The sequence below is a fragment of the Danio rerio genome, chromosome 5 (genome assembly GCF_049306965.1).
Source record: "Danio rerio strain Tuebingen ecotype United States chromosome 5, GRCz12tu, whole genome shotgun sequence".
In the NCBI taxonomy this organism is placed as follows: domain Eukaryota; kingdom Metazoa; phylum Chordata; class Actinopteri; order Cypriniformes; family Danionidae; genus Danio; species Danio rerio.
In genome coordinates, this window is record NC_133180.1 from 31,170,479 (window position 1) to 31,183,429 (window position 12,951).

Genomic DNA, 12,951 nt, shown 5'->3' on the forward strand with positions numbered 1-12,951 from the left:
TTAAGTGCGCAAATGTCAGTCTCGCATCCATACTTTGAGTTCAGACTTCATAAGTGTGATATAAAAAACAAACTGCAGAGGACACGTCTGGAAAATCTTCAAAGGGAACAGTGTACTTTATAACATCATTCGCATCACCCTGGCTACGATTTTCACTATCTTAACAAAAAAATAAAAACATGACGTAAGGAACTGCCTATTTTCAATCTGATATTAACAACTTAACAGACACCAAAAATGTGGAGGCTTTGTGTAGCTACATGTTTTTATGACCGTCATCTTCACTGTAACAGAGCCTATAACATAACTGCCTCTTTTATTAAAAAATATGAAACATACCCTCTCTTTTGCTAAAAATTAGTTTTAATAATCAACAATGGCCATTATAAAAGTATAACGTACAATAAATTTATACAATATAGGAAATAAAGGCAACTAATGAGTCAAATGTGCAGGGTCAGTATAAGTGGTTGCATAAATTAATATATTACCTTCTTAACACTCAGACAAAACACGTTACCTAAGAACAAGTAATCGATTCAAAAGACCAAGGAGTCATTAGACATAGACAACAAGATGAATTAAATATCACATTTAACGACTATAGTGAGATGACATCCAGGAAAACATCCTTTATGAACCGTCCAACGTGCGCTGCTCCCACCTGGGGAGTTGTGCTCAAAGCATCCACTGACTACCTGGAGCGGAGATCTCTGCATATCCTGCAGCGCAAGCCAGAGTGTGTGTGTGGTCATGTGATTTGCATTTTCAGCAGTATAGTGTGGATGAAGATATTTTCAGAAATGCTAGGTGAAACGCCAGTGTGAATCGAATTGTTTTCATTCTACAGCACCGTTTTGAAACTAAAATGTATTACTGTAAACGTGGCCTCAGACAAGTATCTGATTTTTAATATGTAGAGTCATTTAATTTGAACAGACAGCCCATTTGTGGCAAAATTGCATACCTTTTTTGACATTGCTTGCTCTGAGTTGGTGCACCAGTATTCGCCTGCCTGGTGTGCTCTGAGATGGAGAGTTAAGACCACCAATCTGCTTTTCCCTGGGAAACTACAATAGCAAAGAACGTGAAAGTTTCAAAAAATACCAAAAGCATATTCCATCTTCAAATACACCAAAATCTAAACACACAGCATTGTCCCATTACTCAGTAGAGTTTCAAATGCTCGCCACACTGACCCACTGCATGGTCATAACCCCTACTGTGTGATATAGCAATCGATACTGGTATTTTTACCGCAGGGCTTGATACACAGGCTCTCAGGTTGAGGATCATGGCAGGGTGCGTTGTGTACAGCGTGTCCTCCACCAGAGCAGCAATCATATCGCTGTCCACCTCCACATCAGAGCCCTCAAGATAAAAACAGACTTAAGTTTATTTGCATAGCTCAAAAAAGTAGTTCCTTTCGGTGCCATTTTTACAAACCACAAGATGACAAGCTAAAAGGGAACATGATCTATGTGCCTAAAATGACTCCCTCACCTCCTTCTGGGCTCTTTGGCGTGATGTTACGGTTAAAGAGAGATGAGGTTGCTTGGAAAAAGTCCAGGACACCAAGAGACCCTCTTCCTCCACTTCCTCAAGACAGACCTGCAACTACAGAAGCCCCACACAGAACGTCTGAACTCCTATTTCACAGCGAATTTGCAAAAGTAATATATTCATCAAAGGCTGCTCAATTTTTTACAACCCTGAGATGAAACATTAAGCTGCGACTCTATGCATCAAGTGGTGTCATTTGTTTGAGATGAGTATCGCATGCAATATTCATAGCCACTAAACCTCACGATCTACATTAAGCTTTCGAGATGAGAGAGAAAAAAATGGGCAAACTGAGAAGCTCCTTCATGTGAGCGGTGGCAGAGGCAAAGTCAGACTAATGAAAGCTGAGTGTGCAACTATGCAGACGGATGCAAACTCGCGGATGCAAATTCCTTTCATTTGTATTTTACCTGGGCCTGCATGGGATCCATCGTGATCTGGTAGGTATCCATAGAAACGGTGGCAGGTGACTGCTGAGTGACAGTCACAGGGAATGACACGGTGTCGACCGAACAATTGCACTGCAGGACCTGCATGTGATTGACAAATAAACACACAACATGGTATCTTTTCATATATATTGAATGTTGCTCGATATATGGTCACTACTGAGTGTGTGAAAGCATTCATAAAAACAAATATACATGTAATATCTGTGCTAATCTACAAACTATTGTCTGTCGAATAGGGATGCAACGATTATAGATTTTAGTTGCAGGATTATAGTCTGAGGAACAATCACGGTTTCAGGTTCAATCAGGGTTAATTCACTAGTTTAGAAAAAATTAAGTGAAAAAAAGTTTTAGCTTTTAAACATGAGTAATAATTTTACACTGAAAATAAATAAAATTAAAATTAATTAAATAAAATGACATTTAATAAAATAAACAAAACAAAACTAAACAACACAAAATAAAATAAAATTAAATAAAATTAAATTTTCTCTTTGGAGTAGAAATGTCTACATACAAAAGTATGAAGCTGACCGGTCAGTTTTTGTCACATGACTTGCAGTGAGTTTGTGGTTCTTTCACTAGGTGCGCCTGGAAATCGTGAGCATGTCAAGCCACTTTCATGCCCTGCCCACATCACTCCAATATGCGTGTGCAAGTTGCGCTCCTCCATTGGAAATAGTGAACTTGCATGCGCAAAAGACATGTTATGTGAACGGCCCTTAGTTAATAGCCTCAACAGTTAAAATCAGCCTTTAATCCAGTGTGCGTGGGTATTCCCATCAGTGTACAAGCTCAGAACTTTAAACTAGTGCAGTTTTTGTTTAGTTGCAACAGTTTTGTTCTGTGCAGAAACACAGTGTTGAGAAGCCTTTATTTAATTAAACGTGATGTATTAAAAGTGCGGTTAATAGTGAAATCCGTTTATCGTTGCATCCCTACTGTCGAAAAAGTGAAACCAATTTTCAGATGTGTGCTGTACTTATAATTTACTTCCATATGCATGCAAAAAAAGTGGTGTCAGTGCAAAAAAAATTTTTTTACACTAATATTTGCACATATAGATTAATACCACATCTAGGAATGCATTCATTTTTGTACCTACTGGATGGCTGAAGCATATATATATATATATATATATATATATATATATATATATATATATATATATATATATATATATATATATACATATACATATATATATATATACATATACATATACATATATATATATATATATATATATATATATATATATATATATATATATATATATATATATAGTATTGTACATATAATTGCAGTATATACATATATATATATATATATATATATATATATATGGGTCAATGACGTGACGCTCATTTTTTTGTGTCCATGTCTTTTAAATAAATTCAAGTAGGTTACAGTTTCAAAATAAATAAGCAAATTACTTGCATACATTCTCTATTTTGAGGACCAAGTCTAATTATTTGGTTTTAATCCATTTGAAGATTATTTTTAGGGGATTATTGCAAGAATGTCAATGTGGTGTAACCAAAAAAAGTTGGTACCAAATAGTTTACCTTGTTTAAAAAATGTGAAAGCCTCAATGAAACATTGTATCGGCTAGTCTGGCATAATTTTACATTACACATATTTAATAGTAAATAAAGGTAAATATAGCACAATTGTTTTAAATATTATAATTCATTTGGGGAATTTTGTCTGTCACCTCAAATTTCTGAAATGTCAAGATGGTGTAACCACCATTTATTGAGCCATTTTGTTAATATTGTGCACAAGACAGTTAGACAGGAAATTGGATCACAGAGAAGAACTCTTGATAAGACTAATTGCTGCATGCAAATGTTAGTAACTCTTTTTAAAATGTGAGATACTTTGACCTTTTTAAGGTATAGTCAGCTATTCTTAGATATGCATGTCAAATGGTAAGACCCCAGAAATGCTCTGATAATTGTTCAATATTATAAAAATAAGTATTATATTTAAAAGTTAAATTTGAAATATTCCCACCAAGCCCATGTGCTTACATAGATGTTAATGATAATGCCTGTCAAATTTCATTTTAGGTTGAAATGTCAAGGGGTGTAACTGGTTACACCATTTGACTCATATTGCAGGAGTCTTTCTGTTGGGGGTCAATTTAGTCAAATATCATTAGTTCATGATGCTGATCAAAAATGTGACAAATTAAACTACTATTTGGAACTATTTGTGTTCATAGTGTAGATTATTTATTTATTTTTGTTTGAGAAATAGGTGCTTAATCCACAACCTTACTATTAAAGCTCTGTAAACCTAGGATAAAGTTATTTTACTGCACAACATGAATGTTTTTTTTTATGTTAATCCATGTTTATATTCACACAACATAATGTACACACTCTCTCATTCACACACACATTCATACACTACAGTCAATTTAGTTTTTCTAATTCACCTATACCGCAAGTCTTTGGACTGTGGGGTAAATTGGAGCTCCCAGAGGAAACCCATGTCAACTCCACACAGTAAGCCATCCTGGTCCATCTGGGACTCAAACCAGCAACCTTCTTGCTGTGAGACAACTGTGCTAACCACATTAGCCACTGTATCACCCTCCTTTGAAATGTTGTATGTATTTTTTTTCTTCTTGAGAAAGTCTTATTTCTTTTAGTTTGGATAGAATAAAAGCAGTTTTCAAAATGTTTAAACAGTTTTTAAGGTCAATATTGTTAGCCTTCTTAAATACAGAACAAACCACAGTTACCCAATGACTTGGCCAATAAATCTTACTTGCCTAATTAACCTAATTACATTTTTAAATGTCACTTTAGGCTGAATAATGTCTTACAAATTATCTACTCAAATATTATTTGCTGTCATCATGGCAAAGACTATGGAAGAAATCAGTTATTAGAATTTAGTCATTTAAACTATTTTGTTTAGAAATGTGTTGACAATTATATTCTCCCTGTTAAAGAGCACTTGGGAATTTCTTTTTTAAATAAAAGAAAAAATAACATGGGAAATGAAACAAGGTTGACAAGACTTTATAGACTGAGTGCACACAGCCTTAAGTTTTGGAGGTTTTCATACTTGATGCGCTCGCTGTTGTACTATTATTATTAACAACTGGAAGTGACTCGGAGGAACATTAATGATAAAAAGTTGTGAAGAACAAGTCAGAAGTTGCTAAACAAATGAATTTATTTACAGTTGAAATCATTCTTTTTTTTTACAGTATGTCTGATAATATTTTTTCTTCTAGAGAAAGTCTTATTTGTTTTATTTTGGCTAGAATAAAATTCAATTTTTAAAAGCCATTTTAAGGTAAAAATTATTAGCCCTTTTAAGCTTTTTCCCCCGATAGTCTACAGAACAATCCATGATTATACAATAACTTATCTAATTACCTAACCTGCCTAGTTACCCTAACCTAGTTAACCTAGTTAAGCCTTTAAATGCCACTTGAAGCTGTATAGAAGTGTCTTGAAGAATATATAGTCTAATATTATGTGCTGACGTCATGGCAAAGAGAAAATAAATCAGTTAAATGAGTTATTAAAACTATTATGTGTTGAAAAAATCTCCTTTCTGTTAAATCGAAATTGGGGAAAAAATAACAAGGGAGCTAATAGCTCAGGGGGACTAATAATAATTCTGCATAATTCTGACTTCAACTGTATAAAATAAATAGGTTGTGGATAAGTTGTGGATACACTCATGAAATGATTTGTTGTCAGTCAGTCGTGTATGCTTGCAAAAATTGGCCTTTAATCCCAGCACCAAGGCAACAACGAGTAAGCAGCAGTTCTTAGTGTTTTACGTACAGTGTTTGGCAAATTGTTTGTAAATAGCTTAGAAGTAAAATAGTGGATTTTTTCTAATATCATCTACTTATTTTTATTTTACTTTAGCCAACTGAAAAGAAACAGTGATGGAAAAGGTGTTAAATGTTAAACATGTTTCTTTAGTTTGTTAATATTCTATTGATGAGGGCCACACATTTAATGTAAAGGATGTTATTACTTGGTGTATTAAAGTTCAGCAACTTGGTTTCATTGTTCTAAACACATTTGTCAATGACAATCCCACCCCCCTCAGATATTGTTCCTCAACTGTCATTACAATATGAGACATGGATACACCGTTCATGCGCCATGATGATTTCTTGTTGCCAGACATTTTGGTTAACATTTAAAACAAATTAAAATCACTTCAGCTGAAATTGTTGACTATCATTCCTAATTTGAATTGATTTTAATTGTCAATTTCAAAATCTTTGGCTGTAGAAGCAACACTGTCAGGTGGTGTAACTGGTTTGTGTCAATTGGTGTAACCAGTATTTTACATAAAAATATATTTATGTACATGGAAATAATGTGAAATTAAAATTAAAACACCCAGTTTAGTGCAATAAAATAGTTTTTAACATTTTTTTACATAATTTGTCAAAGATTATTTAGAAATCAGATAAGTTTTTAGCATGTGTCCGGTCGAATATTGCAAAAACTCATTAAAATGTACATTTAGAGAATGCGAATAAAATAAATGTTATTGTGGTATTTTAAAATAAAGTATTTATTTCAGTGTGTACACTTGCATATCATGTAGGAGGAGTAAACTATTTAATATTTCACAATTTTTGGCAGTTACACCATTTGACATTTTCAGGTGCATTCAGTCTTAATGTTTGTAAAAACTGGTGTAAATGTTATTTTTAATTACATAAAATCAACATGAATACAATCTGTACATTTTAAAATATCTGACGGATGCTTTTAAATCAACTTTATAAAAGATTTTTAAATTTCCCATCTTGCCAAACCTGTTTTGTCACTGACCCATATATATATATATATATATATATATATATATATATATATATATATTACTGCAATTATATGTACAATACAATACAACACATAAACAGTAATATTTCAAACACGATTTCAATTTAATGTTATTTTAATATATTTGGTACTTTTTCTATTAAGCTATCAAATTTGGAATCAGTTGGGCTGCTCAGTTTATTGGAGAAATGTTTTGTACAGGGTTCTTTAATTAGGAATTAAATTATTAGAACTGAATGGTTGATCAATTGACCTGGAAGCTTTATTTGCAGTAGTTTTACATTTATTTTAGTAATAAAAATAGTCAACAATAAATTTATATTTGTTAAAAAAAAAAAATTAGTGGGCTTTATTTGGCATCTGGGACGGCACATTGGCTCAGTGGTTAGCACTGACACCTCACAGCAAGAAGGTTGCTAGTTCGAGTCCCAGCTTTGCCAGTTGACATTTCAGTGGAGTTTGCATGTTCTCCCCTTGTTGGCGTGGGTTTCCTCCAGTGTGTTTCGGTTTCCCCCACAGTCCAAAGACATGTGGTACAAGTGAATTGAAAAGTGTGTGTGAATGTAAGAGTTTATGTGTTTCCCAGTACTGGGTTGCAGCTGGAAGGGCATCCGCGTCGTAAAACATATCCTGGAATAGTTGGTGGTTCATTCTGCTGTGGCGATCCCTGATAAATAAGGGACTTAGGATAAAAACGAATGAATTAATATTTGGCATCTAGTTTATTCATCAGTTTTTTTTCATTTGCTTTGTTCTAATGCAGGAATATAATTTGTTACTATGCGGCATTTTTTTCTTGGTTAGGTTAGATTTCACAAGGCAAATTTACTAAGTGCACCACAATGTGTGTAGGCAAGTCATAGTTGAGCTAAACAGTCCTTCCATTGATCAGAGTGGGATTGAGCGATGTCGACCAATTTGGCATCGTACAATGTCGAATGTGAAACATTGCGATGAACGATGGCATCATCATCATAGGTGGTGGTAAATAAATTATTTATGAATAATTTATGAATTCATAATGAATTAATTACATGTAGCCTACGGTTTTAACTACCTGACCCGCATGGTCTTTATTTTACCCATAACCAAATCATAATTAAATAAAGATAAAAGTTACACACAAATTACCACCTGTCAATCACATTTTCCGCAGGACTTTGGCATAAATAGGCAGAGTGAACTGTGTCGTTATAATGGCATTGACAAACTTGGTTGGTAAAAAAGGCATCCAACAACAGCACCCAACCAAAAGTATCTGAGGTTTTCACTAAAATTATTAAGTACAAGCGTGAAAGCGAAAGTTTGAAGCAGTGTACTGACGCTATGACACGTTACCTCATAGATTCAAAAGACCAAAGAGTTGTTAAATAGAAACAAGGTTAATTAAATATCACGTTTGACAACTATAGTGAGACGCGATCCAGCGATACATCCTTGATAAACTGTCCGACGTGCACTGCTCTCTGGGGTTTTGTGCTCAAAGCACCCGCTCACTGCTGTAGCTCAGACGTGTGCATTCACTGCAGGACTTTATTGGTGGCTGCCATTACACAAACCCATATGTTTTGCAGTGGATCAGAGCTGCTTTCATATAAGCCTAATAAACTGACAACAACAATACCCACCAGCCTCCAAAACTAAGCAATGGCCTTAATTCTTACCATGCTGCGTACTGATTGGTCAGTGCAAGTCACACGGTCAATGGACGCAGAAGTTGGTAGTTGAAGGCTGTCATCAAAGGTGATTTGAATGGAGCTCTGAAAGGAAATGGAGATAGTCAGTTACTTCATCTGCACATAAATCACTGAATAAAAACCCTCTGTGTGTGCAATCACTCTTCGGATGTGCCTCTCGAGCCAAATTTATATTTGCATGTTTATATTAAGAAGCTAGATGATGGTGCATCCATAAATCTTCACAGTTTCAAAACAGAAATCCCAGCCACCCTGTGATGAAGTAGAATAATAAATAAGCAACCGAAGCATTGCAGTATGTTCTTCTTTATATTCACGGCAATGCGTCTCTCGCAATTATATGAAGAGCAAGGGATAAATCGAAAAACGCCCCTTTTAATTAAAATCTGCATAAATCAAGCAGTGCTAAAAGTGAGAGGAAATATGAAACAGTCATCATTCCGGGTGAGTGGAAGAGAAAACAGGTTCTTCCACCATTTATGGTGTCCATGTGCGAACCATTGTGTCCTTAGTAACAAAGATTAATGCAAATAACATACATTTAGTCTCTCTTTGATCACACATGCACACAAAAGTGCGCACACTCACTATTATCTCTAGCCAAAAACATTGGTCAGCGAATAGCATACTAGGGATATGACATCATTCTGGGCAGACTGCCATGACGACAAGCTGCCAGTGTACTTATTTGAGCCAGACCTCCACAGTTCACAAATGGAGATCGTGCAACAAACATCACATGCCAGGGCGCCAGGTAGAAACATATTAATTCAATATAAGCTTGTAAAACACCCAAAGTTAAAGATCACGATGAGAGCAATGGCCTCAGATCACACTAAAGAGAAACGTCTGCCAATCGCAGGATATTGCAGCAAGGCAGAAACATTGGCCAACAGTGATTGGCAAGTGAGCAGTGTGGTAATGGAAATAACTGCGCATAACTACATGGACAAAGCTGACTTTTGCTGCTGTTTCTGTCGCTGGTGGACTTAAAATGAGAACTATAGCTACAGCCTTCTGCTTAAACGAATGTGTCGTAAGATGAGGGTGTGTGGATAATTATCATTATAACATAATTATTATATATAATTGGCATAACTAATCCTTTGACTACAAGATTCCTCATTGTGTATGTCATTTCGAGAGAAATAAATAAGGCTGAAAATGATGATTGTGAAGCAAGAAAAAGACGTCAACCTGAAACTGGTTTAATAAAAAAAAAGTTTACAGATACTGGAGTCACCATAAAATGACATCAGTGAGTAGCTATGTGCAAATCACGTCATGATACCATGATGTTGACTGTGGTGTTAAAGAGGGGACTAATGTGCTATTTATTATAAATAGATTAAAAAAATACCAAAAATATCCCATGACACATATGAAAAATGAAACTATTAAATGTGAAACAGTTCAGCTTTAATTAGTGAATGTAATGGAAATCCTACCAGACAATTGCTACGCAAAATTTGTGCAACTACTAGTGTCCTAAGAAAGTTAAAAAAAAGCATCTGCTCTAGGGCTACACGATTAATCGTAAAAGATCACAACCTCGATTCGACCCTCCACACGATCTTAATCCAGCATCTCTACGATACAGCCAATTATATTATCAAGGTCAGGTGAGATGCGTAAAGGCGGTCGCACAAATCTTCACATTGTTTTATATACGTTGCTCGGTATTGACCTTATTCTCTGCAGACGAGCGGGCGCTGCCATTTGAATCTTTTTGGCACGAGACTTCCGGTCTTATTCACTTCCATTCATTTTTAGACATTAAAAACTGCTCGTTTCGTTGTTTGATGTTGCAAACTGATATTTCCTTGTTGTATTATTCTACTTGGTCTGTATAGTCATGCAAACATTTGTTTGTAGAGCAAGTAGTTTGACCATTTTTTGCCGTTTATTATTCCTTGTCATTTCTCCCATAGGCGACTGAAACGGAAGTTCTAAGACAATCACGAAAACAGGCGCACTTCCGCATTTGAGAATAAGGTCATGCCTCAAAAATGGTGTTGAAAGAGTCACCTACTGTATTGATAAGGTGTAATTTATCCAATTGTTTGGGAGCTGCAGTGGGAGGTCTGATTTGCATGTGTGATTTTATTTTCTTGGAATGAAGGCAGCCATGACATTAGCACACTCGGCAGTAAAAGTGAAACCGAAAGTTTGCACATCATTTAAATCAGTAGTTCTCAAAGTGGGGGTCAGGACCCCCCCAAGGGGTCGTAGGGCAATAAGGGTGGGGGAGGGGGAGGGGGTTGCCTGGTGATTTCCAAAAATCTATTTATTTTTATTAAACCATATGAGTTACCATATTTTATCCATAAACTACTGAAGAGAAAAAAATAGTTGTTTATAGTTACTATATAATATATAGCTACTATATTCTATTGGATTGCGACACCTGGGGTAATTACATCATATTAAAGACACACCAATGGCGTCAGATTGATTTTATAACACCAGGTTAAACTTTCTGGCCCATTTACAGCACTAACATACATAAAAAAAATTAAACGAAGAATAGACTTGGGTCTATTGGTGTGTGTGCGCCATTACATTTATAACCACTGTATTTATAACCACCTCAGAGGATATTGTGGGTCGCAAGTCAATGGCATTGTCACTTTGGGGGTCGCGGTCTGAAAAGTTTAGGAACCCCTCATTTAAATAATCATATCGCATTTTAGAGTTTTGATTACGATAAGCATTTAATGTTTTTTGTCTTTTATAGCGAACACAGTGTTGTGGGCGAGAATAAATGTTTAACATTGCCAGTTTAACTACTCTAATCTACATAATGTGGAATATTATGCATGAGGAAATCTGATAATGACAAATGTCTCATTTTACCAGTAAAAAAATTGTCTAATAATGTTGTCAGATTGCAAGCATATCTCTCAAACATAATTCAACTTCAGAATTATGAATTGTATTCTGATGTCATCACTTTACTGTTAATTAACAACCAGGACAGTCTATTCAAGTCCACCATTCAAAGTCTATACAAAATGTAGCATTTAGTAGACCTACACATAGGCCTGAGAATTAACAATAATAATAGCCTTCTCATATTACTTTTATTTTACATGTACAGAATCATGAGAAAATAGTGATCATGATTTTAAGCAAAAACAAATTGTAATTCTCATTTTAGCCAGAATCGTGCAGCCCTAATCTGCTATCCGCTTTAAATGTTAAAGGGTTATTATTCTCTCCATTCTAAAAACAATCGATCAACATGTAAATGCTCACAGAAAGTAAAGACAAATGTAAATCTCTAAGAGTAAGATTTTAAGTACCTGAGAGCTTTGAAATGAAAGGAGCTCAGCATAATTGACTTAGATTCGCTCTCCCTCTCTGTAACTCAGCCAATGGGATGAGAGGACGTGTTTGACTGGGTAGCATTTACTGGCTCAGCCCCTGAGCTCTCGGAGAGGAGGAAGAGAAAACACAAATCCCCTACTGCACTAGCATATGTTCTTTATATCATACAGCTTTCTCCATCCTACACAGCTTTTCAATGTGTAAGTTAATAAGTTCATACAGAAAACACTGGATCATACAAATTAAACCAAAAACAATGACATCTTATAAGGGAAATGATCTAAGCTTATTCAATAGTGTAACATCAGAGAAGCTTCATTTACCTGATGCTGGTTGACATGACATGCTCTTTATCTCTCCATGACAATTTGATAAAAAGACAATCAGCTAAATTTGATCGTTAAATATAAATCTTAATATACAGTAAAGCACTTTCATTTGCTTGCTATGACTTTTACTCATTCTTGATGTTAGTGTGACATTAAATATTAGAAAAATAATTAGCAGAAAAAAATAATTTAAGAAATTAATTCTGAATTGATACTGAGATTTTTGTTATTCTCTTTTGAATTGATTCTCTGCTTAGTTTTCAACACAGTGGATTTTAACCATACACACAAATTAGGGCTGCACAATATATCTTTTCAGCATCGATATCGCAATGTGTGTCTGCATTAGTCGCATTGCAAAATATGCAATGTTGAGTTGGGATTACAGTCGATTAACAGTTGACAATACATTAGATTTGTGGAGTCATTGTGAAGTATACCCATAACGGATTGAAACTTTATCATTTGTATGTGTTTTAAAGGCATTTCAAGAGAGTGTAAAGTATTCGGCACAATTAACCTACAACTAGGGATGCAACTATTATAGATTTTGGTTGTACGCTTATACTCTGAGGAATACTTATGATTACCTCGATTATTATGCATTAATTAATTTCAAAACACTACTAGTTTAGAAATTATGTGAAAACTCCTTATATTTTATAACTCCTTATATCATTTGTCTAATGTAAATCCAAGCTATATATTAGCAAAATATTTCAATGAACTGTCGGTATCA

The 12,951-nt window shown here is 34.8% G+C and overlaps 1 protein-coding gene across 20 annotated transcripts in view; it reads right to left on the reverse strand.

Annotated features, from left to right (window-relative positions):
- The window catches only part of c2cd2l (c2cd2 like), a 54,301-nt gene that overhangs the window by 18,436 nt on the left and 22,914 nt on the right, over positions 1-12,951 (reverse strand). For all 20 annotated transcript variants that reach the window (XM_073950771.1, XM_073950770.1, XM_073950772.1 and 17 more), the window contains 5 exons: positions 8,521-8,616; positions 1,974-2,093; positions 1,504-1,617; positions 1,258-1,371; positions 968-1,070 (listed from right to left, as the gene is read on the reverse strand). In XM_073950771.1, the coding sequence (XP_073806872.1) occupies positions 968-1,070; positions 1,258-1,371; positions 1,504-1,617; positions 1,974-2,093; positions 8,521-8,616 (547 nt within the window). The remainder of the gene's footprint in view (positions 1-967; positions 1,071-1,257; positions 1,372-1,503; positions 1,618-1,973; positions 2,094-8,520; positions 8,617-12,951) is intronic.